Source organism: Microchirus variegatus (genome assembly GCF_963457635.1).
Source record: "Microchirus variegatus genome assembly, chromosome: 22".
Classification (NCBI taxonomy): Eukaryota; Metazoa; Chordata; class Actinopteri; order Pleuronectiformes; family Soleidae; genus Microchirus; species Microchirus variegatus.
Window position 1 is genome coordinate 13,095,166 of NC_139823.1, and position 27,514 is coordinate 13,122,679.

Sequence of the window (27,514 nt, forward strand, 5' to 3'; positions counted from 1 at the left end):
TGCCATGATATGGATACATTGTAACCGTGTGCTACAACACTTCTGGACATATTTGAACAATTACAACAGAGCGGAAGCGCAAAGAGCTGCTCTCAACTGCCAAAGACGTCGTAAAAACAGTCAGCTTCCCTTGTTCGAGACAGATAAACACATCACTGAAAACACAACAGACTTAGTGATTAACATGTACGCCAGGGTAGTGTCTTTCTTTTCTTTTTTCTTTAAAGATCTCTAACACTAGCATTTAAGAGTCTGAGTGATAAACTTGGATGTAGAATTAGGCATCCGCTTGAGTGACGTCGTTACAGCGTGGCATCTCCAGCATTCTTACACAAGATATTTTCAAATACATTCATTTACATAAGGCAGAGTAACAACTACACTTGCAGTCACTGTCTATAGCAGGGTCAAATTAGGTTCTAAAATGACTTCAATCACATTAGATATAAGATAGTTAACGATTAATTAAGATTTATCAACTGTAACTGAACAGCAACACATATGTGGCATTTAAATTGAATTATTTAAAATGTATGTGGGTAAAATAAAATAAAAAAGCAGCAGTTTTGAGTAAAAACTAAATCACATTTTAACACTTTTTTTTTTTTTGTTAAAAACCATGATAAGGGTTTACCAAAGGACAGGACTAACAGGCTCCAGAGACACGGAGCTAACCTTCATTTATAGTGGGGCTCAAATCCTTCTTAATAAAATGTGCAGATTTATAAAATAGAGGACAAATAAAATCAGTAAAATAAAAAAATTTAAAAAGTTGTCGTCTCTACCGTCGGTTACAAATCATTCTTTCGAGGTCCAGTGTCGAGGATAATCCAGTTCAAAGACAGGGTGGCAGTGTGCTACAGGGACAGTGTTTCAGCGTCAGAATCCAGTTGCTGTTTATCTCTTAGAATCAAGTGTCTTTGTTTGAACAGACCTGACCTTTTCAGTCCTGTATCCAGTGTACTTGAGCAGCATCTCTGCTCTTCATTATGTACATACAGCATGTGAATACATGTGAGCAATCCAGTGTCTAAAAACACAAGAGAGCGGGGCAGGGGGAGGAAAGTAGCACTAATAAGAGACAACCTACCATCTTTGAAGGAAATCAGTGCTTTTCTTTGCAATTTTGTGCAGTGTACATTATAGTATGTGAGTGTTAAACCCATTCAAAGACTTTCACTAGTTGAGGTCAGGATTAGTGGATGGTTTAAATATAAATGGTCGATCACTGAGAGTTAAACGATCTTAAATATTAATACTGGAGCTAAATGTGTGTGTGTGTGTTTCATAAACTAAGCTTGATAAGTGTGTTTTTTGTGCAGTTGAAATTGTGTTGCTTGTAAGCTGCCTCTTCCTCTCTGCCCTCCCCTAAGCCCACAGTGTTCACGTCTTCATCCTCTTCAGCTGTGGTGTGGTGAATGTGTGGTGATGGACTTGAGGTGGGGAAGCTCCCCCTGGTCTTCATCAGAGCTCAGTGGTCAGCAGACCTCTGGGTTTGGCTCCATCGTTCGAGGCTGGCGGCTGAGCCAAAGAGCTGTGAAGGACAGGAAAAACACATCAGCAAGAGAGACGAAGGTGACAGTAAAAAATATTAAATACACACTTTCATGTTGAAAGACTGCTTTAAAAAGAGTTCCTTCTTTTTGTGCGTTCATAAAACACAATGATCAAGAAAATCAGCTGAGAAAACCTCCATGTCTGCATTTTGTGTCATTTAGTGTCTCTCTAGTGTAATAATAAATGCACATGTGTAAGTTTTACAATAACAACAAAACAACGTATAAACTTGCATGAATATACTGTATAAATAATACTTGGTAAAAAAAAATCGGCCCAATTATCCAGCCGTGACACATCAAAAATATCATTCTGAAATCTACACATATATTCATGTGTCCATGAGAGTTCCTTTGACAATGTGTTCACAACAAGAATTTGCATTTCAACACAATTCTGAAGTTAATATGTGACTTTACAAAAAAAAGTCCAGTGTCTTGCAAAAAAATATAATATAAATAAATAATGACTTCCTAAATTCTCAAAAGTACCAATCTAGTAAGACGGGGTGAAGTTAAAAAGCATAAATGTGTACTTTCTGCCACTAGGGGTCTCTCTCTCTCACACACAACCAAAATCATAAGAAAAGAACTCAAAGAGTTTTTTCCTTTTCCCTGAAACTGCTTTGTATTACAGCTTTATTTTAAGTTACAGACGCCACCAGCCATTTTGAAAAAGTGTGACACCGATAACAACTGCTCCTCTCTCTCTCTTTGCCACATTAGCTGCACCGCAACAGCTCTAAGCTCTGCTTAACAGCTCATCCTGTACCCTTTTTACAGAGAAAAGTGATCATTTGCAGCACCAGCGAATCTGAGGCTTCACACTGAAGATTCCTGGCATTTTATATAGTATAAAGGAGGATTTAGAGCATTTAAAAGTTCCGTTTTTATAGTACAGATGTATATGGATTTAGGTTATTATAACATATTATATCTTTAACTATCTGAGTATTTTACTGCTTGACCAGCAGGGGTCAGCAGAGCTATAACACAACCTTTTATTGCTTTAGGTAAAAAAAATGGCAATCATTTTACCTTGCAGTGACGGTGTTATGTGTGTGCAGGAGTTGGGGGAGAGCTGGGGTGAGAGCGGCTCCCCCGTCTGCAGGGAGAAGAGGGGTGACCTTAGCAGGGGGGTCAGGGTCGAGCAGGCCATTAGTAAAGATGCCAGGATGCTGCATTAGAATAGGGAGAGGGAGAAGGAAGGCGGTCAGTTTCTATGGAGCCTCTACATCAGCCTTAGAGAAGACAACGACAGGTGAAAAGAGGCTGGCACTCACAGAAGCTGTTGGAATGATCCAGCGAGGTGTGATTAGAGATTTGGGCTGTGGCACTGGAGGGAGCTGGAACAAAAGAAAAACAAAAAAGATGATAAATTATAATTGGATGAATAGCACAGACGTAGACCAGGGTTCATTCAAACCTGGAGTATCACCAGATCATTGACACGAGGAGGAGCAGCTGTTTCTGAGTTTGATGAGTAACAAGGATCTTAACAAACTAAATTAAAACAAAGAAAGAGTTTACTCCCATTAATTTTACCATTACCATTCACGTCTACATACATATACACTACCCAAGTTTAACCCTAACCCTTAAACCAGGTCTTAACACTGAAAAGGCCCTTTAAAGATGAGAGGACCAGCCAAAAATGTCCTCACTCTGTATGGTTTATACATTTTTTTGGTCCTCACAAAGCCACAAATATAAAACCACACACACTTCTTGGTCAGCAGGAAAAAAAAGGTTGAACATGTCTGAGTAAGTGTGAATAAGTGATGTATTTTTGCAGTTCAGTCGTGTGGTTAGACAGAGCTTTACTCTAAGCAATGGTTAATGTGTCCTTCATGTTGTGCCATGTGAAATAAAGTAAATAGAGCATTTTCCTGTTCATGAAATCTTGTTTAAAGATCCTTGCAGGAGCAAATTTGAAACCATTGCACACGTACAGTACAGAGGCTTGAACTTACAACAGGAGTTGGATCAGTGAAGTCGATCAGGTTGTCAGATAAAGGGGCCGTGAGCGGCAGGTCAACTTCTTCTGATTTAATCTGCGGGATGACAAAAAACCCTTAATCACAACAAACAAGCACACAATTGAACTTAGTCTTTGTTTAAGATTATAAAAAAATGTAAGCTTCCCCTTGTGGAAATTCAAAATAAAATTCTCCACAATAGAGTTATTGCATTTTATGTCGTCTTTTCATCCCAATGTGTGATAATGTTAAAACCAAACAACACTGGCTCTACCATATCACAAATATATTAAATAAACACATTTAGATCATTCACTTATTTAACTGTTAATATCACGTTACCTTTGGAGCCATGCCGTCACTGGCAGACTCTGAAGGCATCTTGGGATCAGAGGAGTTTAGATCTTCAGTTAACTTCTCCACACTGAAAAATGAAACAAGGATAATTAATGAAGAATTCCTCACAGACAATGTTTTAATTTCAAGTTTCGCATTCTCAACCACACATTTAACTCAGAACATGAGCCTCTAAACAGCAGCAGAGGATAATACTGAATTGTAGATGCATGTAATAAGCCTGCAGACATTCATCCTTCATTCCTGATTTTTCTGCTCAAGCTTATGAACGTGCGCCCGTATTTGTGTAAACAATTATACTGCAGCGACAACAGCAGTATCCAGGCAGAACTTAAGTCATGTGACCCAAACACACACACAGACTCACATGCAGATGCAGGCACTCGCGCGCGTATCACTCAAACATACCAACAGATGTCAGCAAAGACCACACAGACAACATGAATCATTTTTGTTTGGTCATTAAAAACATTACATTGACAATAACCCTGAAACTTTCTAGCTCTATCAAGATCTAAATGTTAGAGTACTATCAATTTAAATAGTCGCTGAAAAAGAATATGATCATTGCACAGGATGAGGTCAATATTTGTATATGTAAATGTAAACATTTCATTGCAAAAAATAACTTAAATTGTGGTCTTCATGCTCTAAGAGTTTTTAGGAATCTGCAGTTAGTATCAAAGACCTTCCCTTTAATCTGTGTTCCCCTTTTATCTGTCACATGATACACGTACGCTCGCTCACACACTGGAAAATAATGACGACATCCAGAATTTGCCCAGCTGACGAACAGTCATGTGCAAAGCAAAAAGGTGCACACGGAAGCGTGGAGCATGAGAAGAACACACTGACCTGGCTCCTGCTGCTGCTGCTGCTGCTGATGATGATGAGACCAGCGACGCTGGCTTCAGCAGGTCCCACGAGTCCTGGACGTCAGGACGACTGCTAACGGTGAGAGAGCGAGAGAGAGAAGAGTTATTGTGGAGCACTTTCAACCTGACAAAAGACGTTTGTGTCAGAGAATATCGACGCAATGAACATGAATGAAAAACGACAGTGAACAAACATGACACAGTTGAGTTGACTGTAAAATATGTGCATAATTTAAAATTATAAACCTAATATCTTGCTTCAAACTATAACAGTAAATCATGTATGTTTTATTATTATCTTTTATCCTTTATAAGTTAAACCCCTTTGTCTAAAACTGTGAGCTACAACACTGAATATAATGTGTAGTATTCTGCAGTCTGACCCATCCACTGTTTCTGCTATAGAGAGACAGTGACTTGCTTACGGCTTTGCTAATAGGGATGAGCTCCCTGCAGGTGATGTAATGTTGTGAGCAATGCTAATAATCCTCATGAATATTCAAGAGCTGTAATCAGCCCTTTGTGGTTTGTGATTGGCTGAGACAATGCAGTGACAGCTGGTATGACTCAGGAAGACGAAGGAGGACGAGGAGGAGGAGGAGGAGGAAGGTAAAAGGCCCAGTTACAAGACAATGAAGCACAAGCAACAATGGCCATGTTTGCTGTGCTTGATTAACATTAAAAGAGAAAACAACAACAAAAGCAATGCAACATCATGCTTTTTCTAGTTTATTTTAGGTTTATTTACTTAATTATTTTGAATTCTAATTCTGCAGCTATAGAATACTGAGCTTATGTATAAGTAATTAAACATAAGTAGTGTTAATCATACCTGGCAGAGGCTTCCTGCAAGTTACAGTTCTTATCTCCTGCTTTCATGACATGCTCCTCCAATGGTCCCTGCACGGACGTAAAAAAGAGGAGAAGACGAAGAAGTGGATAATCAGACAGATGGAGAGAAGAGTTGGGAGTGAGGGACTGATACAGACGTGCAGCTTAATAGCAACAGCGCCATTAAGAATACATTTCACATTTATCAGATGCCTGACACGCTATAGCTGTGATGATTAAATTCTTCTGTGACACACCGTCATACTCCGGCGGGAAGGAATTAGACTTGCACAAAGAGTCTACTTGTTCAAAGTATTTGGATGTCGCTTGTGTTATGAGGAACATAAGCCTCCACGTATAATAGTGAGTTAAATTGCCAAAAGTATGTGCAACACTGTGCCACACAATATGCCAGGAAACAGAGAGTAGAATCACATTCCTTCTCTGTGCGTTATTACTCCATTTTAAAAGGTATACGCAAGTATGCTGTGTTCAATTGGTAACACAGTACCTCTACCTTTCAGGATGTCCTGTATACGTCGTGTATGTCAAGTTCATGAGTTGAGAGAAATAATTCACACGCTGCCCAAATTTAATTCATTGCAGAAAGTAGAGGAACGGTAGAATGTGGGATAAAGCATCCAGATGAGGGCAACTCTGTAGATTTACTTTCAAAGAAAGCTTAAAAAAAAAGGTAAGAGAGAGGTAAGACCAGGGTTTATATGGGTCTGGCATTTCAGCGATTCGTGGAGGGACTCTTGAATGATGCAGAGCTAACCCTCCTCCTGGAACCTCGAGTAATTTGATGCACACACATTATGTCTGATTTCATTAATGACCAGATCGTTAAAATGCTACTGAAGTTCATCTTCTAGAGGAAAATAAATCGGTTTCCATCTGTACACGGGGTTAGTATCCATGCACATTTTTCATTTAAGACTTACAACACAATGCAGCACTGAATCTTAAATGACAAAAAAAGATTCAGTCCTCCCTTATTTTTTATTCTAGTGTCTGTGTTGAGCTTTGTTCCTCACCTTGAGGGCAGCAGCCTCAGCTTGTGCTTTTAGAATGTTACTCTTCAGGTCCTCCGGGGTGCGCAGTGGAGTCACAACAGGACTGCTGCCTGTGCTGCTCAGAGCACACTTCTCCGTAATTTTCAACAAATCCTCCTGTTGGAACAGGGTCACACAAATAAGCATTTTTTAAAGAGAGTTTTAAACCCGACGACACCAAGAAAGACGGCATCCGATAGTTGTCGCTGAAACTGTCCGTCGACCGGCGACAGACACACACCTGATTGTTCATGGCCATGTTGACATTGACGTTGTTCCTTGGAGTAGAAAGGACCGGAGTGAGCTCCAGCTCCAGCTGCTTCAGACGAGCCGCTGCTTCTGAAAACACGGATAAAAGTAAAAAAATTAACAACGTGATACTACTGTAGTATATGTGTATTAAATGCAGAGGTCAAATTCACTATCACTAATTGGTGTGCGGCCAAAAATATTTAATTCTAATCAGCTCTGAGTGGTTTATTAATAACCGAGGCAAACCGTGTGTCTGAGTGTCAGCCAGTAAGTTCTCTCAATATTATGACACTTATATCTGTTTCCTGCCAAATACATGAACAAATTAAAAGAAGATTTTGTATATTTTGCACTTCCTTAGCAACATATTCACTTTCATATTGATTCTATTTAATGTTAGGTAATCAAATGCCTCACCAGAGAGGCAGAGTGGATCCTCCACAGTGACACCAGTAGCACTGTAAGCACTGCTCGGTCCAGGCTCCTCTGCAGCGGTGGTCAGAGTTGGAGTAACAGGAGCATTGAGGACATCATCGATGCAGGTCTCCATCAGGTCAACGACAGTGGACACACTAGACACAATAAAAAAATGGAGGAAGTTGTAAAATATTGAGTAGGAACACATGCAGTAGATATGATGGAAGGGATAATGCAAGTAACGGAAGACTTCAGGATTATACAACAGCACAACTTACCTGCAGCATCCTTAAGATATGACTGAACTCTGCAGAGATCAGCAAAACTGGCAAACAACGATGTCACAAGAGATTTTACAATGATACCAAAAAAAAAAAAACTCAAATCAAATCGGTCAAATAATGCAAATGCTTCAACTGGAAAGATAACCATCAAAAGTCACTGTTAGGTGAGTATAAATAACATAAACACAAAAAGCACAAAAGCAATAAATGTTCTTTGAAACACAAAGACACAGCAGCTGCAGCACTAAAATAAACCACGCTGCCTAAAACCAAATGTCTTTTCAAGAGGTAAAGCAACAGTTTTCACAGAAGCGCGCTTCTGCCAAAGGTAATAAGTCTTCAAAGCAAGAAATAACTTCTGTGGAAAATAACGCGGTGCAATATTCTCAGAACTTGAAACATCCTGAAGCGAAACGCTTTATACACGGGTTTTGGTAGAAGCTCTTCGAGCGGCCTCGTAATTACCTCATTTCTCTGTAGCCTGAGGACACGGTGAAACATGGGCAGTAGGTGTACATACCATGCATGCTTAGAGAGAGAGAGTGAGTGCCACACTTATAAAATATGGGAAAGAAAAGTACAATGCTTTACCACAGGGACTCAAAACCAAGTTTAAGTAAATAAGCTGATGTTAAGTCATCTATGAAGGAAACATGATGATGTATAAATCCCTCACGAATTACATCAAAGTGCACAGTTCGGTCAGCAGCTGTTTTGGACACGGTCCTGGGTGTAACACGTAAGAGGGTTTATTGGCTATATATAACTATAGTTGTGTAGTGCATGTATAATAATGTGTGCTATTGCTTAAAAATAACAAAAAAAAAACTTTTGAGGAAGACTGTCATCTTATTTAACCATGTTTCTACAGAAGCCTGAATAGACAAACCAGCCACCAACCATTTTAAAATCTCTATAATCTACAAGGTACAACCTTAATGACTGCAGGTAATAACAAATGGGATAAAATGCATGTCAAGAATGTAACTTAAAGCTACACACTGTTGTCTGTGACGAGAGTAATCATGTCTTTATTCTCTGAAATTATTTTTAAACATACAGAAGGTGAACGTTTCCTTTGGTCACAGTCGCTGTAAACATTTAACTAAGCACAGAATATCATGAAATCATATGGAAACAGTGTGGGATGTGCAAGAAAGCGCAGTTCAGTGGTGTAGCGGAGGTGTAGTTAAGCGTTCAGTGTATCGACCTCGACGCACACTGCTCTTCATGTAGACCGTCAAAAACCCAGCATTTAATGCTCAGCACCTCAGTTAAAAAAAATTGATAAATATTTTCAGAAAAAGCTTGATTCACTTTTGAAAACTCTTACCAAGAAGGTCATGTCAATTTAATTTCCGAAATATGTTTTGCACTGTGCTCAGTTCTGTGTAATCCACCTTTAAAGAGTGAAGGTGACTCTTTGCAACCTGCTTCAATCCTTTTGTGCTTAACCAAGGTAACAACCTTTTTCTTCAACCTTCATTTCCAATCCTACTTTTTTTTTTTTTTTTTTTTAGACAGAGCAGCAGATCCATGAAATGTGCAGAACAAATTAAATAAAAGCAAAAATCACATAATCATCTATTATATATATATATAAAAATCATTCATTCATCATTTGAACTTAATAGAGCAACAGTGTTTTGGGTATTACAAAAACATCATGTTATTTTTGAGAGAGGAAAACATAAGAAGAGGAGAGAACGTACTCAAACCCTCAAAGAACTACGTGACCTATTGTTTTCTCGCAGAGTCAAGAGCAGAGCTGATTTCTTAGCCCTCACATCGATACCATCTCACTGCACAACGTTTCACCATGACGATAGGTGAAGCAGGGTAAGGAAGAGAGGAAGAATTATCAAGACTTTGAAGGTGAAGCAAACGTAAGACTTTTCAGAGATGGACTCAGACAGAGGGCAATGTCAAGTGTAACGCAGTGTTTTTTTCTTTGAGGTTTTCCGTTCAGTTACCAAGGAACACAGAACATTCACACCGCACATGCTCTTTCCTTTGGTACAATCATGGAACAAAAGCACCAGCTTTATCAAGGGGCGAGTCACTGCTGAGCCATTCCCATTTATAAGCGTGCTGTCCAATTCGTGTCAGTACAGATGCAGAGACTGCGGTCACCCGGTTTCGCGTCTGTCCAACTCCTTTTGGGGAGATTTGGTGGGATATGAGCAGGGAGGATGGAGGGAAGAGGAGACCTGAGGAGAACAGGGTGGAGGAACGACAAGTTGTGTATGAGGGGAAGAGGACAAACAAGACCAGGGAGTTAAGGAAATGAAGTGTGAGCAAGTGTTTAAGTCAGCGACGAGGCAGACTGGGGAGTGGAGAGTGAGATTGTATGCAAATGAACGAGGGGGAGGAAGATAAGGGACTTATTTTACACAGGAATGAAATGTATAATAGGAAAGGAGGGAGGAGCAGAAGGCAGCAGAGGTGAATTAGAAGGAGCAGGTAGCTAAAAGACAAGGACATTCATTGTTTGGAGAAAAATTCAACGCACGTGGAGGACTAACCTTGCAAGTTTGAAAAACAGGTTTTTAGTTTTTTTTACATGCCAAGTCAAACTCTATGGCTCTATCTATCTATCTGTCTTTTGGGGCACATGAAAGAACATCGATTAGTAAGATAGTGTTGTGACATAAACACTTCAGCTAAGTGAAGTGGACAGGATGTCTGTGGAGAACAGTCCACACCACTAATATAGTTTTGACTTCGTTTTCTGATTCATCTCTGACAGACGTCACATGATCTTTGCTTACTCTTTTGTTTGGACTGAGAAAGAAAGAAAGAGAGGAAATCTGCACAGCTCCTAAAATAGTTTTAAAAATATAATATTATGGATTGCGATTCAGCCTGGACATTAAAACTACAGTGAGAGATGTCAGTTTTATATAATCACTGAGATCTTCTGTCTCTCTTGTCTATTTTTTACTAGGAACTGCATGAGTCACGCGTGATGAACAGGCGAGTCACCTGAGCTCAAAAACAGACTTGCGTCCAGTGTGAACACTCCAATTTGTTCTAATGAAAAAGCTGCTGCGATGAACACAGCCACAAATCAGTGTGATCCAGGCCTGAGAGTGGTGGAAGCACACGGTTCCCCATTTCCACAGTATAACTATTACAATATACATATATTAATATACAAACAATAATATATATAATATATAATATTTACTCTCACTGATGATTACTTTGTAATGAGGTACAAATGACAGTTTGTAGAGGGAGAGATGTGACACACATCAGCATAAATAAGGCAAAACATGATACTTGGGTAGTGAATATCAAAAACCATAATGTTTTATAATTATTAAATAAGGATGTTATTTTGATTTGCAAATAATCGCTGCTGAATTCCCATTTTCAAATCAAATAAAATCCAAGTGACAACAGATCCACATATAGAGACTGAGCGGCCATGCTGTTAAAGAGAACAGCTAAAATTTCAATAAAACAGTGAAATTACACTACAAGCGAGCAATGTCGATATGGCAGGAGACAGGAAAAAGAACCAGGAATTATTCTGAAGAGTTAAAGATACTACAGTCTCTCTTTCAAAGCACCCTCCTCATGTCAGCTGAGTCCACGGCGTTGGATGGTATGAAATCAGAGGTCATTTCAAGCCTGACATCTTGTACAAACGTTCTGTAAAAACACTGACGATCTACAATGTTCGTGGACTAATGTGTGTGTGTGTCATCCCAACGTCTCACAGGAGAAAATGAATATGAATTTTACATGATATAAAACCACATTTTTATGTCATAAGAGATATTTTTATAACTTTACAGGAGCTTTAAGTCTACTCAGCACAGTAGCTTCAATGGCAAACTGTATCTTGCTCATTAAACATACCATAGATAATAGCCTGAGCACAGCTCAGATTTTTTAAGCTTTAATCAAGTTTTTTTTTTCTTTTTGAATCTCTATAAACAAATGACAGAAATCCTCTTAATAAATCTGACCTGAGATCAGATAAGCCTAAGCAGTAAATTTGGATGAGCTGTTATTATGTGAAGACCTAGTTGCCGACACGTTGATGGTGAGCACTGTTTTGTTACTTTATCACATCACTAATATGTTAGCAATAAGGTGACGGTAATGCTCAAATATTGTTCTAATATCTGCTAAAATCTTCTTCAGGGTAGAAGTTTAATAAGCAGGTTCAAAGAATGCACAGCATGACATTGGATGACTGAAAGGAGAGACACTGCAAAACACCTAATATTTGAAGAGCAGATCCAAAGCTGAAACCAAGCCACACCACAGATTCATAATGCCAGACACAACATCCCCGCAAAAAAAATCATCACATTACTTCCGGGCAGAGATTAGGTTGATATTTCATGCTGATCAAACATAGTGGACAAAAGACAGAATTGCAGCAGACAATTGCACTGCGAGAGCGCCCTTTTCCCAAGCCGAAAATCATAAAGCCCATCACTGCACAGCGTTTGATTGGTTAAGGCCAGAGCGATGGCAAGTTTTAATGTTTGACCGTTACCTACCTGACCTGCCTCCAGACAAGACCAATGTCATCAGTATATGTTAATACTGGAACACACATGGAACAAAGCAGGTTTACCACTGACAGACCCCAATAGACTGTATGTACATGTACACAAAAAATAACTTTGATAAAAAAAAAAGTGTACTAAGGAAAGTGAGTCAAAAGTATGACAGAACAAAGCAAACACTGAGCTATGAGAGAATACTAAAATGACCCAAAAAAAAACAATAGAAAGAAGTTATAAGGGTGGTCCAGGGAGGAAGTGAGCCAAGTACTAGGGCAATTCTTTATCAGAATACTACACAGTAAAGGAGGACACACAAGGACTTTGTGTTTCCATAAACACATTCTTATACTCGGTGCAAGTACCCAACAATCACCAAACTGAGCAGGAACATTTGGGAAAACAACATGTTGTGACAATATCTCTCCATGTGCATCATTTTCCTTGTTATCCCTGGTCACAGTATGACAGGATCATTCAATAATTCATCTATGTTCAGCTACTCTCAGTGTTGGTCAATGAAAAAAGTATTCAGTAGTCAGACCCCTTTAAAAGTTTCAAATTTTGTTAGGATGCATCCAAAAATGGCTTAATTTCTTGTATTGTTGTTGTTGAAAATGTCTCTTCAGTTGTTGTTTTTTGTTAAAAATAGCAAAAATGTGAATAAAGGAGGTCTGGATACTACAATATGGCCATTGACAGCTATCTCTTCCACAGAGTACATTTCAACAAACAAGAAAAAACATAAAATTCTAAATGAACCAACCTCCTTTTTTCTCCTCCAGGACTCCTGGGTAGCGCCTCAATTTCCACTGGTTTACAGACAGAGGCCACTGCTGGGGTGACCACAGGCACACTGGACCAGGCACCTCTACTGGAAGAAACCTGCAGAGGAGAGGAGAGGAAAAAGACAGGAGTAAAATAACGTATAAATACGTAATTACAGAAGGGCACAAACAAGAACATGAATGCAAAATTATTGAAAAGACAAACAAAAGGAGGAAAACAAGTGAACAAAGTGTCCTCAGCTGTTACATGTTAGCAAACTGTATCTCATACAAAATTAATCTATTTCTCAAGTGCCAACTACCAAAGTCACTGTGTTTTGTTCTGGTTCCTAATAGACAACAGAAGAGAGAATAAAAGCACTGTTTTGTTCTTCACCTTGTTATCTTTGCTGGAGCTGACTCCATTGCCTGAGGAAAGAACTCTGAACAAAGAAAGTAAAAAGGTTTTAATCCAAAAGTAAATAGCACAACATCTAAACAATATTAGTTTACAGTGTACAGGGACAATGCAGAAACATTTATGATTCTTTTATTTAGTTTAAGAGGATTCACATGAGCCAATTAGCATTTCCCGATCAGTATTTAAAATTGCTGAATTCTCTAATCTGGGAGAGAAAATGGAGAGTCAGATATTCAAATATGTGTGAGGAAAAGTCCCAGGAATGTTTATCGCAACAATGCTTTGAGTGAGCTGGTCACATGACAGCTGATTACAAATGACATCATGTCTATAATCCTCATTCATATCCATTGAACAAAAGGCTGACCCCCTGAAACATGATTATAGCCATAAGACTTAAGGTTAAACGGAAATATACATTTGTAATACAACCAAAAAACTTTTAATTGTTGTTATTTACCTCAAATAATATGAAAATATAAATACAAAGCAGCTGTGGGACAATAACTTTTAATAAGAATAAAAAATAAATAAAAGTGTACTCACTCCTGTGGAATGAACGGTCCTGTAAAAACACAAAGAACAGACCGTGTTTGAATGGATAAATGTCATAATAGTTACACAATCTATTTCTCTTCTAGTTCTGTAAATGATTATGCAGATAGTGGGCAAATTCCTGTGTGCCGGCATGTGACTGAGCGAGTGTTGTCCTCACCTCTGTTCTGCATGGTTCTTCTTGAGTAACGTCGACTGGGCCTTCTCTCAAAGGTGGCAGAGCGCCTTGCTTTATTGGCCTTGGTTGTCTGATACTCTGTCTTTCCACTGGTACCAAAAAAAAAAATCAATTTATTCCTAAAATGTAAATGATTCTAACCGTGGGTGTTATGGGCCAAATCATAAAAACAAAAGGACAAATAAACCCTATTGTCTCAAAAACAACAGGCCTGGTGACGACCCCTGCTGAACTCTGGACCCATCTGAGCAACGGCCTTCCATTAACAACAAACCCGGTTACCGCTGTGTTAAACCAACATTAGTGCCAGTGCTTATCCAAATGGGAAATGTTTAAACACACAGAGAAGGGAACTAGTTGGCGACTGTGGTGTGTTGACACCGAGCGCCTGGTTGAAACCTCTTCAAGTATGTGTGCGTACACATGTACAGAGGAATGATAATGTTTATCACACTTTGATTATCTCTGTACAGAGATCTTTAAAATTGTGTGACCTACTTCATTAGCAATTTCCCAACTTCTTTTCAAATAAGACATTTTGAATCAGGAGAGAGCAGAAATGAGATATCTGCCATATGAAAAAGGGATAAATGTGCATGTAACTGTTTGCTTATACATCTTTACAAACTGTAGATAAAGAGTAAGCTTATTTCCAACTATTTTAGACAACCACAATATGTTAGGCTCTGCTTATTTGATACAAAAATACATTGCAGTTGTGTCTGTGAGCCACCCTCAGGTGAAAATAAAGCCATCACATCAAAAGAATCCAATCTATTACCTGTATCTGAAGCGTGATCCCATGCGAATGAACCCAGAGCTTGCAGAGTTCTTCTGTACAGGCCCTCGCAGCCTAAAGAAAGCGTGGTGCTCTACAGCACACTTCCACAGATGCTTACAGGCTTTGGGATGGTCCATCCTGAAGACAAAGGTGTGCTCCTGCTCTTTTCCCTAATAGAAGAAGAAGAAGGTCTCAGTAGAGTGACATGATGAAAGTACCTTGTTGTAGAGACCTTAACTTGTTGAGCTATTGCAGGTTAAATTAAAAATATATGAAACACTTTCGACTCAAGGTGAAATGTTTTCCATAAAATGAAACTCGTATGCTAAATCTCACTTGAGAGAGCCATAATTGTGGGTCATGTGTCTTTTAGAAACCCGTGTGCTGTTGCAATATAATGAACTGACCACCATGATGACCAAAAAAGCAAGACTTGCTCTAGCATGCCGTGTTGAGACTGTGCTCAGAAATTCCTTTTGACTACGAGATGCAACTCTTTCATCTCCTCCACAATGTATTAAACTTTTATCGTTATGTTTGTTAAAACACTGACAGGACCAGTCGTCCTCGTGGAGACCAACACCTGGTCCTAATGAGGTAGAAGCTCAAATTTAGGACTATGATATGAATTAGGATTAGGGTAAATTTAGGGTTAGTAATTAACTGGTTATGTTTAGAGTTACTGCTTAAGGTCAGACACCCTCGCAGTGTCCTTAAAAGGAGAGATGTCCAAATCTGTGTGTGTGTGTCTGCAGACGAGAAACTTGATAGAATATGAAAAGACATGTATATTATAATAATACAGTAAATTCCTCAGGTGACAAGACTACCAGAAAAATACACAACTGCTGAGAACAATGCTAGTGTGTGTGTGTGTGTGTGTGTGTGTGTGTGTGTGTGTGTGTGTGTGTCGGAGAATGGTGCATACCAGAAATACCAGAGGGGGCAAGCTTCTTTATTAACCTTGCTCAGAGACCTCCAGGATGGGCATATAATCAGTCTCTCTCCTTCTCTTTCATATACACTAGCCTCTGGGTACAACAATATGAAGTCTTGTTTCATTTTCCTGAAGTAAGTTCTCTTAAGGCTCGGGCTCTACTTCATACAAGATGTTGCCCTTTATTGCGAATAAAGCAAACTCTGCATGTTTTACATTTCCTTTCAAGTGACTTTCAATAGCTGACATGTTTATGTCATGTGGTGAAACTGGTGAGCTTTATCTCCCAAGTACAAAACGATCTGTTTGTCTCGTGCTTCTGCCAAGGAACTGTGTCACCGTTGCATTCCATTGTTATTCAAAACCAAACTTAGTGCATCATTAATCCTCAAGTGAATGTTTGCCCTTCCTGAGTCACACACACACATGAACACACAATGCTTAAAGGTTCTTAAAATAAAATAAAAACAAACTATTTTTGAAGCCCTATCAGCAACAGGAATGTGTTGAAACAGTACAGTAAATAGGGGACATTTTCAACATTCCATTTCTCACCTGGTCATCATCCTCCACTACCACAAGAGTCAGTTTGCTCTTTTTGAAATCGAGACGAGTGATTTTGGGCCTACAAACAAAGAAACAAATAAAACACACACACACGCACAAAGGGGGATGATTAAAAACATGACACAAAAAAGCACTGACTATTGAATATTAAAGCAGAATAGTTCATAAATGAGGTCATACCAGAAGAAGAGCCCAATCTTGGTTTGTCCTTCAAATACCAGAACCCCAGTGGGTGTCAAACCCAGACTGTACTCATTACCATCTCTGGCCTGCAGGGCAGATGTCGACAGAAAGGCAGGGATTGAGAAGAAAAAAAAAGCATTATGATAATACCACTAAATGCTGCCTGCTTGACTCCCTCACTTGTTAGCAGAAACAATAGTGGCTTTATTTTACAATAACATGTATAAAACTGGTTAACAGCTGCACAACAACGTTTAATCAATGAGGTTATGAGTTATAGTAAGTACACATTCACCAAAAGGCTCACCTTGACCATATGCATGTCCACGCCATACATTTCTAGCCACTTGGCTTTGTTCAGGAAGTTAATCTCAGCTTGAGCCGGCGTCTGACCTCTGACGGAGAGGAGGAAAAACACAAAAATGTGAGGTGAAAAGATGACAAAAAAAACCACACCCAGGACATTTTACCAATTTACCATACACACACACACAGAGGTGCAGTCAGTATTAGATCATGAGACATGCTAACCTGCAGCCCTTCCATGTGTTGTATACAGCCTGCTCCATATCTTCTGTTTGGTTGGGGATGAAGCGGAATTCTGACACCAGATCCAGATTATGGTCCAATGGGTCGCAGTCTCCGAGTTCAGCTGAAGCCACACAGACAATCAGTTCATCAGTTAACATTTGAGTTATTCAATTATTCTATAGTATTCACCGAGACCAAATACTTATTAATACTAAAGTGGAAGGTACTGGAAAATCTCAATGGACAAAATAACCAGCAATCGCTCCCCTCATGTTGCAGCACACAATCTTCAGGTCAGGGACTGGTGTCTCTCTCTGAACGAGAGGTCATAGATTTTATCAAATGAAAAGGGAGACAAAAAGGAAGCTGGGGATGGGAAAAACATAAATCCTCCGGTGATAACAAGGAGAATAGTGTGTTGAAAACAAGACAGAGTGAAACACCTTATCTCTGATACCATGGTGTAAAGAAAATTGAACAGAGACTGAGAAGTCTTAGTTCGGATCGCATTTCGCCAGGTTTGAGCAGATAGGAGAAACTGGGATTTGCTGGTAGCTCTCCACTGTAGAGCTAATCCAGTTGTAAACAAAGCTTCAGCATAAAGAATAATATATAGATATATTTTTACGATGTCAGTAAATGTCAGTGTAGCAGGACCAACAACATAAATCTGGAAAAAAAAAAAGGAAAACAAAAGGGAGAAAGCTCAAAGAAAGGGGGAAAGAAAGACAGAAAGGGTACTGGATTAAGGGGCCTCTGAAAAGGATGGAGCACTAATGAGCTGGCATTTACCCCACAGTGACTGTGTGCGTGTGGTGTGTGTGATGTGTGTGACTCTCTCTGCTGATTGTGCACACACAATCCCATTTCATAAAATCTCAACTGACTGAATCTTTGTTCCTCTGGAGGCAGCACTCCTGCAGGTAAACACTCCATTTAGCAACAATAATGGAAAAACACGCAATGTGTGTGGTTATAGAGAAGGTCTAATACATGCACGCTCTAAATGAGATGTGGTAACCTATTTCTTCGTCTCACAGCTAGAAAAGTAAGTGTGGGATTTAGAGGCAATGTCTGCTGGGCATGTGGGAGTGTTGGAAGAGATTTAAGGTATGCAGACAGAACTTTTTTTAGGAAAGGGGACGAATTCAGTGCAGATGGACAAACCAATAGGCTTACAGGTATAGACGTTTATTTACCTCACACCTTACTAACGGTAGCTATATTTTACACAGGTATGTCGGGGCTCAGTACAGCGAAGGCAGACTGCACCGCAACACAACATTACACCTAAAACGTCAGCTGTTGAAGATGTGATTCCAATTACCAAAACAGAGTTGGAGAGGATCCTGGATACCAGCTGTGCTTACCCTGTAGCGAGAAGGCAGCCAACTCCACCACCGTGTCAAACGGACATTCTAGCCTGAAAATATGAAGACACACGCTGGTCAGTCGCAGTCACTGTTAGCACGCACTGGCGTACGTCACCAACATTTGCCGTTGACCTTCGCCAAAGCCCACTGTTCTCAAATTCTGAAAAGGTAATTTATTTGTAATAAATACTTCCACTTCCTGTATATTCCCAGTCTTACAGACTATTGTTAGGCATTGTATTACGTATACCAACATGTAATACTAGGGAACTACTACAATCAGGTCTACGATAGCAAGTCAGATGTCAAAATGTGTCAGGAATAAAATGATTATTTTCTGATATTATCTGTACTTACATTTATTTAGCATATCATAACACCACCACACTTTCTTCAAAGATAATGATTCAAATACAGGATAATCACTTACTTGCCACTGAGGATGTCTTGCTTTAACTGTAAAACAAATAGGTATCTGAAAGTAAAACACAACAATAAAAGGTGAATATGGTGAGAAATTGTGATGAAATGGGGCAGTTTTTCCTATAGTAAGACACAAAAACAACTACCTATGCCATGCTGAGACCACTGAAGGCAACAAAACTGTCCTGCATTACAGTATGTGACCAAGTAATGTTTGTCTATAAACAAAAATAAAATGATCTACATCAAGAAATGTACTCGAGTCCTTCGCTACAGCATAAAGTCTTAACTCACCTGGTGAGCTCCTCATGTAGATTGTTGGGTTCTGAAGAGTAGAACTTCACTCTCAAGTGAAGGCAGTATGGTGGACCGACTGAGGAACATATCAATACCGTGAACACTTTTACCAATGCAATGAACATACACAAGTATTGCAATGATAAAAACTGAATTAACAGCATGTTTTCATAATTATAGGCGTATAAATGGGGCATTTTCTAGCAAGTATCAATGCATGATTTGAGAAGGTAAATTAAAAGGTAGAAACGAGGCCTATGAATACTTACTTTTCACTTGTTTTTTGATACTTTTTGTAACATCGAGCCAATGCTGTAACAACATGGAAGGGAAAAGCAAGCACAGGATATTTAGAGAGGTTAACTCAGGTTTAACACAACATATAATTATTATGCTAAGATGGATAATTGGAATGAATGTAGGTAATAATTATATATCTGTGAATGTGCCACCGAAGACAACAACATCTCCAGCAGGGTTCAGGTTAGTATAAATACATCTATTTATTAGCCAACAATGCTTTCACATTTGACCTTATGCCTTTTCCTCCAGAGCTATTTAACCTGCCCGTGTTCAGTTTACAACACACAGAGACTCATTTAAGTCATTGTTTTGGTGCTGTGATTATTCTAGGAAGTTGTGGCTCTATGAGGCATGAACAATTTAAAGGAGAGGCGGTTGCCCTGGCGGTGTATGTGCATGTGTAAGTTGGAGAGAGATAACAGGCAAAGACACACACTAGAATACTCTCCCCCGCATTCCTTTTAAAAGCCCTCCCTCTTCTACTTTCTCTCTCGCTCTCTCTACTTCAGTTCACGCTCCCACTCCTTTAACTCTCTACCTCCAACCGCTCTCCTTCCAGTCCCTCCCTGCTGCTTCATCTTTTACTCCCCTATGGCTCCTTTTCCTTCCATGGCCTTCACAGAGAATCAGTGTGAAGGAACAGGGTCAGTGTCAGACCAGTGACTTAAAACACTTCGTCTCCGAGTGCAAGCCTGACTCCCACGGCTGACAACAGTCCCATAACCAATCCCTTTAGGCCATTCACAGAGAGGGAAAGTCCCTGTCACAGGCCTGTCACCAAATGGGTGAATAGTGCTTAAAGTGAAATAAAAGTCTTCCAAAAAAAGAAGAAAGTAGACTGCCTGAAACTCTTGGTAAGGCATGGAATAAAATTTGCCAAAAAAGATATTCAGCTCCACACTGACTGAACTGAATTGTTCAACAAAACTTAAATGAGTAAAAATATATAAACAGACGGTGATACAAAGTGCATCTTTAATCTTACCGGCACTTGTGCTGAGTCCATGAAGCGCAGTCCAAAGTAATCTTTCTCTACGATGTCCAAATGGTACATGATCTGGTCAAAGAGCTCCTCACCTTTGGCTTTTTTCTAAGCAGGGAAACACAAACAAACAGAGGACTTACATTAAAATATCTGAAGAACAAACTAGGCCATGCAGGAAACACCAAATTAACAACTTGAGATGTTAAATGGAAATGTCGTGCCCATGCCAAGGAAGTAACTTAGTAAAGCAGTAAAGGTGATGTTATTATATCAACAACTTTTCGTTTTAACATTACAACACAATAAGAATACATCATGTTTGCAAATTAGGATGCTCAGTCTTTTAAAAGATAATTTGTCTCAAAAATGATTTCCAACAGACCTGTGCAATGCTATCAAACAAACTTAAAGACATTTAGTTTAGATCCAAAAAGTAATTGCAATGAAGTTTTGTGTACACAATTATTAAAATGATCTGATAATAATAACAACTGTTATTTTTCTGTCGATTGCTTAATCACTGAATCATTGCACTTGAATGCATGCATGATTAACAACACAGACTTCAGATCATTTCAAACTTGAATATTTTATTTTTTTACCACTCCAAATGACTGTTTTGTGATTTATGGACATTAATAAAAGAAATATGGGACGTATTAAGAGTTTGAAGGTGTTGCTCCTTCAGAAAAGCCGTACCAGTTACTGCCTGTGTCTCTGCCTGGAACTGGGGGAGCTCACTCACTCTCACATGTGCACGGTCTCTCTCTCTCACTCTAACACACACACACACACATACAAAGGCCCAGCAACACACACACACACACACACACACACAACTCTCAAACCCCACGATGAGGCACAGCGACAGGGTTGCCACGGCAACTGGGGTTGAAGCACCCCAGATGCCCAGAAACTGGGGGAAGTCGGGCGGCTGTGCACATCATGTGATCATCTGGCTCAATGAAAAAGGTGCTGTCCAAGATCAGCCAACAGGTTGTTTGAATCTCTCAATCTTGTCTTTTTTTTTGTTCTTTTTGAAAAATGTATATTCTTTAAATGACCTGTCATCAAATGTGGAGCTACATTTATATATATATTTCGCAAACAATTGCCTCTTGTGATTGATTGGCTTTATAGAGCAGTCATTCACAGACTGACATCCTTTAAAATGTTGGGGATCATTGGCGTAGAAGAGAAACACACATTAAAATCCTTTTAAACAGTTATGGATGAGTAAATGTGCAAACCACAGGCGCACTTGAGGATTTCCTGGATTACCTTCTCTCACACACTCACACACACTCATACCCCAAGAGAGCATCCAGGGAGCTCAGGGAGGTCGTCCCCATGCTAACTGGCATAGCTGAGAAGGCATATCTCACCCCTACAGTACACAGGGAGAGGAGAGAGCACAAAGGGCTCATTGTGTCTGTGTGTGTGTGTTGCAAACCTTTTTATTTTAGTGCTTGCAGTACAGTATTGTTTGGCTGTTTGTTGTCTTCACACCTATCTTAAAGCATACAATTCTGTCAGCCACAGTAACCACAGATAATTTGTCAGGTGAAATTCTACATCTCTTTATTATAATTTCAGAACATGAATGTGTTTAAATCAGGATGCAGTACTACATTTTTGTAAATAAGATTTGTAAAGTGTTTGCTGTTCATACATTGCATTCCAAATTATTATGCAAAACATATTTTTCTCTGATTTTCCTAAATAGTTGACGCAAATTAGCATATTTTGTTGATTATGTCATCAACCGCTAGAGTATAATTTGGATGTTATTGAACAAACCTCACAATGATAACAGTATTTTTTTTCAAAAAATAAAAAACTTGAAATGCACTGTTCCAAATTATTACGCACAACAATTACGTGGTAACGAACTGAAAAAGGTCATTTGTTGAATTTGCAGCATAAGGAGGTCATATTTACTGAAATCAAAAGCTATTTTCAAATGTAATCAAAATTATACTGACTGTCAATTGAATCGACTATTATGTTTCATCTGGCTGCCGACAAATAAAAACACACAGGAAGTGATTTTGTGTCAATACAGATGGAGGCAAGGCAACGGCAACATTGTGGTAGTTAGCCAGTCGACAGCAAACAGGTTGCGCCATGACTGAAAACACACAAAAAAGTGCCCACAACAAGTTTCAGAAGTGAGTTGTAAAGCGAGAGATTAATGGTTCTTGTCCTCACCCGTCCCTGCACTGCTGCTGTATACACACATATACCCCCTTTAGTAATTATCTCACTTTTTCAAGATAATAACATCAGATTTAACAAATATTTGGGCCATATTACGAAACCACTTAAGACGACGACAGCGTGTGAGTGGAGTGGGGGCAAAAGAGACAGGACAAACAAGTAAATACGTTAAAGAGTAAAGAATGTGGATCATAACACTGTGGGGAAGTACGTGTGGACATAGATGCTGCTCAACAGTGGTATCCCTAGGAGACAACTTTGGGTGGCCTTATATACGCGGGTCTCACAGACAGCAGGAAAGCTAAAGTAAGTGAATGAGTCCTATTCACTTGAAGATGACGCCGTCTGTGTATTTACAACCACTCGAACAAATAAAAAGGAAAACTAACTGCACCATTTAGCACGGGGGGGCGGGGGGCATAACAAGTTGAATAGACAACGATGGGGCCATAGAACAAACTTAAAGAGTAGATGAGCAAAAGGCAGCAATGTGTTAAGATTAACTCTGTTTAACTAAAAGGACAAGTGAGGCAGAATCACTGATAGTGAGGAGGTGCAGTGTTTCTCTGCAAACCACCACAACTTAGCTCTGCACTATCACAGTTCACAAGTTCCGTTTCCCTGATGTAACATACAGCACATGTGAAATATCCAAACAGGACCATCTGTACTTTTTCAGATTACACATAAAGAGCTACGCTGACATAAGCATGTTGCATTGCATCAGTTTGACTGTTCATTTTATTGAATATTTTCGTTATCGCCGGGACATCTCATCTTTCATCTTCCACCACCTTCCCATATTGTGATGAAATACTGTAGGTGATGGATGTATAGAGTAATAAGCAAACCCTAAAACGAAGCAGCACTCCCAGCTTCCTATCCCAACTGGTGTGTTTCTCATTGCCTTATCACCTAAAGAGACTTGGATGATAACACACAGGAGATTGCAGACGCTACCTATATCTGGGGGAGGGGAATTACAAAGAAAGCGCAATTTCAACTTTAAGCAAAGGCCAGGAGTTTTTCCTGGAAATCCATCTGAATTTCAATCTCTTCTTCAGGCCTAGGCAATTTTAAGGTATTAAAGCACACTGAGGCTCTATTATAAAATGTGATCACCCACAGAAAAATAAACACCCCTGTAATTTCTGCTCAAATCAAAACAAATGCATAAGAGCAGGAGGAACAACACAATCGGATGACTGAAAAGGAGTTCTGTAAAAGCTGACCTTTCTATGAAAATAATAGGGAGCTGACAGGGGAGGATGGGGTCATATAGTACCTGCATGTACATCACATATAAAAGGTACTGAATACAATAAATGTATTCATTCTTTGGGGATGGGATTCTGGTTGTGGAAAATGATCTCCCTACATTCTCAGTAATAGACAGTTAGAATAAACATTAAAAGGACATGAGGAGATCTTCCAGAAATGTCTAGAAATACAAAAAATGTCCTAAAGGAGTTAGATATCAGACTGACCTTACTGGAATTCAGTGGATTAGACAGATGGAAACTTATTAATATGTGTGTGCCAAAAGAAAATAAAAACCAGGGGAATAATAAAAAAAAAAAAAAAGTATTCTGGTTCAAGAGATTAGTTCATAAATGTTACATTAGTTAAGGGCTCTAACAGAAGTACAGGGAAAGAGGCAGAGGACAGACCGGTCAGAGACATTCAGAGGTGGGAAGAGTGACCTTCTGCCGAGTGTGTGTCCACTTGGTGATGAGACAACAGGTCACATGACACAATCATGTGATCAAGTGTGTTCTCAAAAGAGGATCATGGAATTACAGGTGATCAGCACAATGCTATATGCACCCACCCACACCCACCCACACCGGCTTAAAACAACTCTCTCTCTCTCTCTCTCTCTCTCTCTCTCTCAGACACAGGCATACACTGGTCACCAGTTCATTCACCACTTGTTCTTTCACTTTTAATCTTTCAAATAAAAATGGCTGGTTGGGCAGAATGTCCATAACTCTCTGCTTCAGTAGAGCAGAAAACTATGCAAGTGTACTACACATGTACAAGAGAGAGGAAAATCTTCTCCAGGGTATGACACTCCCCTTCCACAACTGTTAAATTTAGTCCGATCTTTCAGAGAGAGACGTACACATAAACTCAAATCACAGCTGCTCTTACCGGCAGGTCTACACTGACATCCGCCCCATCCAGTAAGGAGACACGGCAGGTGATGATGGACTTTGCATCCCCAGCAGCAGGGATGTGTGTTGTGGCTCGTTGGGCCTCCCTTAACCGGGTTTTTTCCGCATGTTTCCGGATGGAGCGTCGCCCCAGCGTCCTGCGCAGGAAACTCAGCATCGTGGAAAGAGAGGGAGGGGGTTACAGTGCCACACCTGTTGGGGAAGAATGCAAGAAATCGAGTCAACACACTGCACCGAGGAGGTTTTTGTTTTCTGCCATGTTTGTCTGTCTGTGAGGAGCAGAACTCAAAAAGTAAAGGATCATAAGGACATTTTTTAGAGAAGTAGGTTATGTGCGAAGGAAGAACTGATTAAATGTAGGTGGTAGTCTGGTTCCACATTCAGGAGATTCTTAAAACAGTTGTGAACCTTGCACAATAGGGGAGTGTATTAACACAGTGGGAAACAGAGATTTACAGTCTCTGATAACTTTATCTAGTTAATCATGCAAAAACTGCAGAGTAAGGCAGCAGAAGCAAATGCAGCCAATGTTCTTTTTTTATTATTGCATTGTTTTGTTCTTGTTGATTGTATTTTATGGTTGTATTGTTTTGGTATGTTGTTCTTATGCTGCGTCATTCCTGTGTGTTTGTGCACTGGTCTTGATTTGTTTCCTCTTTCTCTCGTTTTCTCTCCTCCGTCCCCTATTTTCCTTTCACCGCAACCGACTGAGGCAGATGACTGCACATCTTTAAATCTGGTTCTGACAGATTTTTGTTGCCTTTTCTTGCCTTAACCAGGCAAAACATCTTGAAATGTTTGAAAAGGCCTGACTGGACTGTTAAATACATTTGTTAAGAAAGGTTATATATAAATAAAGTGTTTAATATGATTATTATACACCTTAGGTTAGGGACGAGGTGAAAAATAAAACAGAAAACTCATCCAGGTAATCAATTCACCTGTGTCTCTTAACGTAAATACTAGAGTCACTTAGCATAGTCTAGCTGCAGTTTACGTCAAACTAACGGGGATAAAATGCTTCACGGATTGAAAAGACATTTTTATTAGTGGAAACATCTGGCGTAAATAAAAGTTATACTTTCAGTTTGTGTAGTTTAGAGGGAATTTACACACAAGCAAACTGACGCAGTCCGCTAACGGTAATCGACTTGCGATTTTGCGTAAAATTAATTGTAGGTCATACAACGAAACCGCTGTGATTGATTTGAGTTACCACATGAAACACTACAAAGTATATTACAACAAAAAAACAGATAACAACACAATATAAATCCATAAATAAATCCATGCGCTTCTCTATACTCAAGTGAGGCCGGAGGTACCTGGTATAAGGAAAAGCAACAGGTGTGCGTTTGTTTTACTGAACGAGCTGACCACTGTGGCAACAGCCGCACAGAATCAGTAGGACTCCGACCGCGCGAGCGCGCGCCGTGCAACAAAACAAACACCGCCTGTAGCACCGAGAGCTGGATAGGGACAGACACTTGCTCCGCAGCCACTAGTGGATCAGGAGAAGGAGGACGCCTGGACAAAGATACTCACAAAGACCCGCTCGCTTGACTTCACGGCGAAAACACGTGCATTGCAGGCGACTAAACAGCAGCCTCGTTCGCTTCCATGGTCCGTAAATGCGTTGTTATTCCTTTTTCTTCTGAATTCCACCTCGTTACCACTGCGGGATAATTTCCTCCCCTGGTCCCAACAAAAAAGTAGAAGGCAAAGCTGTACTCCGGAAGTGACGTCAGGACAAATCCCTGACAACACTTGATTTGCATTTTTAAAGAGACAGACCTTCATTTTTAGTCGGCGAAGTTAATGGTGCATTTCGTCATTCTTTATTGCCACGCATTTATGTATATGTTGTCAGTGACGTTGTCTTTCCCCATTAATGCCTGAAAAAAAAAACGAATAAACTGATACAAACTAAATATGTATATATGATATATATATGTAATATTGATCTATTTATTTGTTTAAATAAATATGCCATTGACTCTATCCAAAACTTCCAAGGCTCAAACAGTTATATGTACAGTAATAATTCCTTTTCATGCATGGTTGACAGTCTGATTTTAAGCGGTGCAGCCAAATCGTATTTGACAACAGCACCCCCCTCTGGTAGCTTTGGAAATAACGATTAACAAGTGTTGCAAAAGATATCTGTGGTTTTAAGTTATTGAAGCATTTTGAAGAAGACCATGCGCAAATGGAGGTAGTTACATAATCAAAAATATATATCTTTTCACCCTACATATAATCTTTTCATAGTGAACAGGTTGCAAGCAATAAACCAGCAAATCTATTCCTGGTTCTCAGCTCCATATAAACAAAGTATGATTTTAGGAAAACATTTGCATGCAACAAAAACAAACTGATAACTGAAATATATGCAGACAGCATAGATGCATGCACAGAATGATTGACATTTTATTTTTTTACTGCCTTAAATATGCAGAAATGTCATCCTAATGCAGTAAGATAACCACACGCTGATACAGAAGCCGGCTGTATCTAACATCTGGGCTTCTGTTGCGTTACACTGATACTGTGTACCTCACAAAGTAAGATGACAGTCTAATATACGCTTAAAATGTAGGATTTAAATCCCTTTGTCTCTTGACAATCTGCCATTATAATACATATTAACACAGGGCAAACGGTGTATTTAGTTGTTTTCT

The 27,514-nt window shown here is 39.5% G+C and overlaps 1 protein-coding gene across 1 annotated transcript; it reads right to left on the reverse strand.

Annotated features, from left to right (window-relative positions):
- Nucleotides 1–632: 632 nt before the first annotated feature.
- On the reverse strand, nt 633–26,490 carry epb41l5 (erythrocyte membrane protein band 4.1 like 5). Its single transcript, XM_083908284.1, has 26 exons — nt 26,379–26,490; nt 24,811–25,025; nt 20,437–20,541; nt 19,418–19,460; nt 19,146–19,224; nt 18,859–18,903; nt 18,426–18,478; nt 17,056–17,176; nt 16,832–16,919; nt 16,522–16,610; nt 16,330–16,399; nt 14,838–15,007; nt 14,039–14,145; nt 13,870–13,888; nt 13,300–13,345; nt 12,902–13,020; nt 7,323–7,477; nt 6,895–6,992; nt 6,636–6,770; nt 5,600–5,667; nt 4,748–4,840; nt 3,878–3,959; nt 3,530–3,610; nt 2,840–2,902; nt 2,595–2,734; nt 633–1,534 (listed from the first exon to the last, which is right to left on the reverse strand). The coding sequence occupies exons 2-26, from the start codon at nt 24,988–24,990 to the stop codon at nt 1,465–1,467; spliced, it is 2,319 nt and encodes a 772-aa protein (XP_083764410.1). The 5' UTR covers nt 24,991–25,025; nt 26,379–26,490; the 3' UTR covers nt 633–1,464.
- Between the last annotated feature and the right edge of the window lie 1,024 nt (nt 26,491–27,514).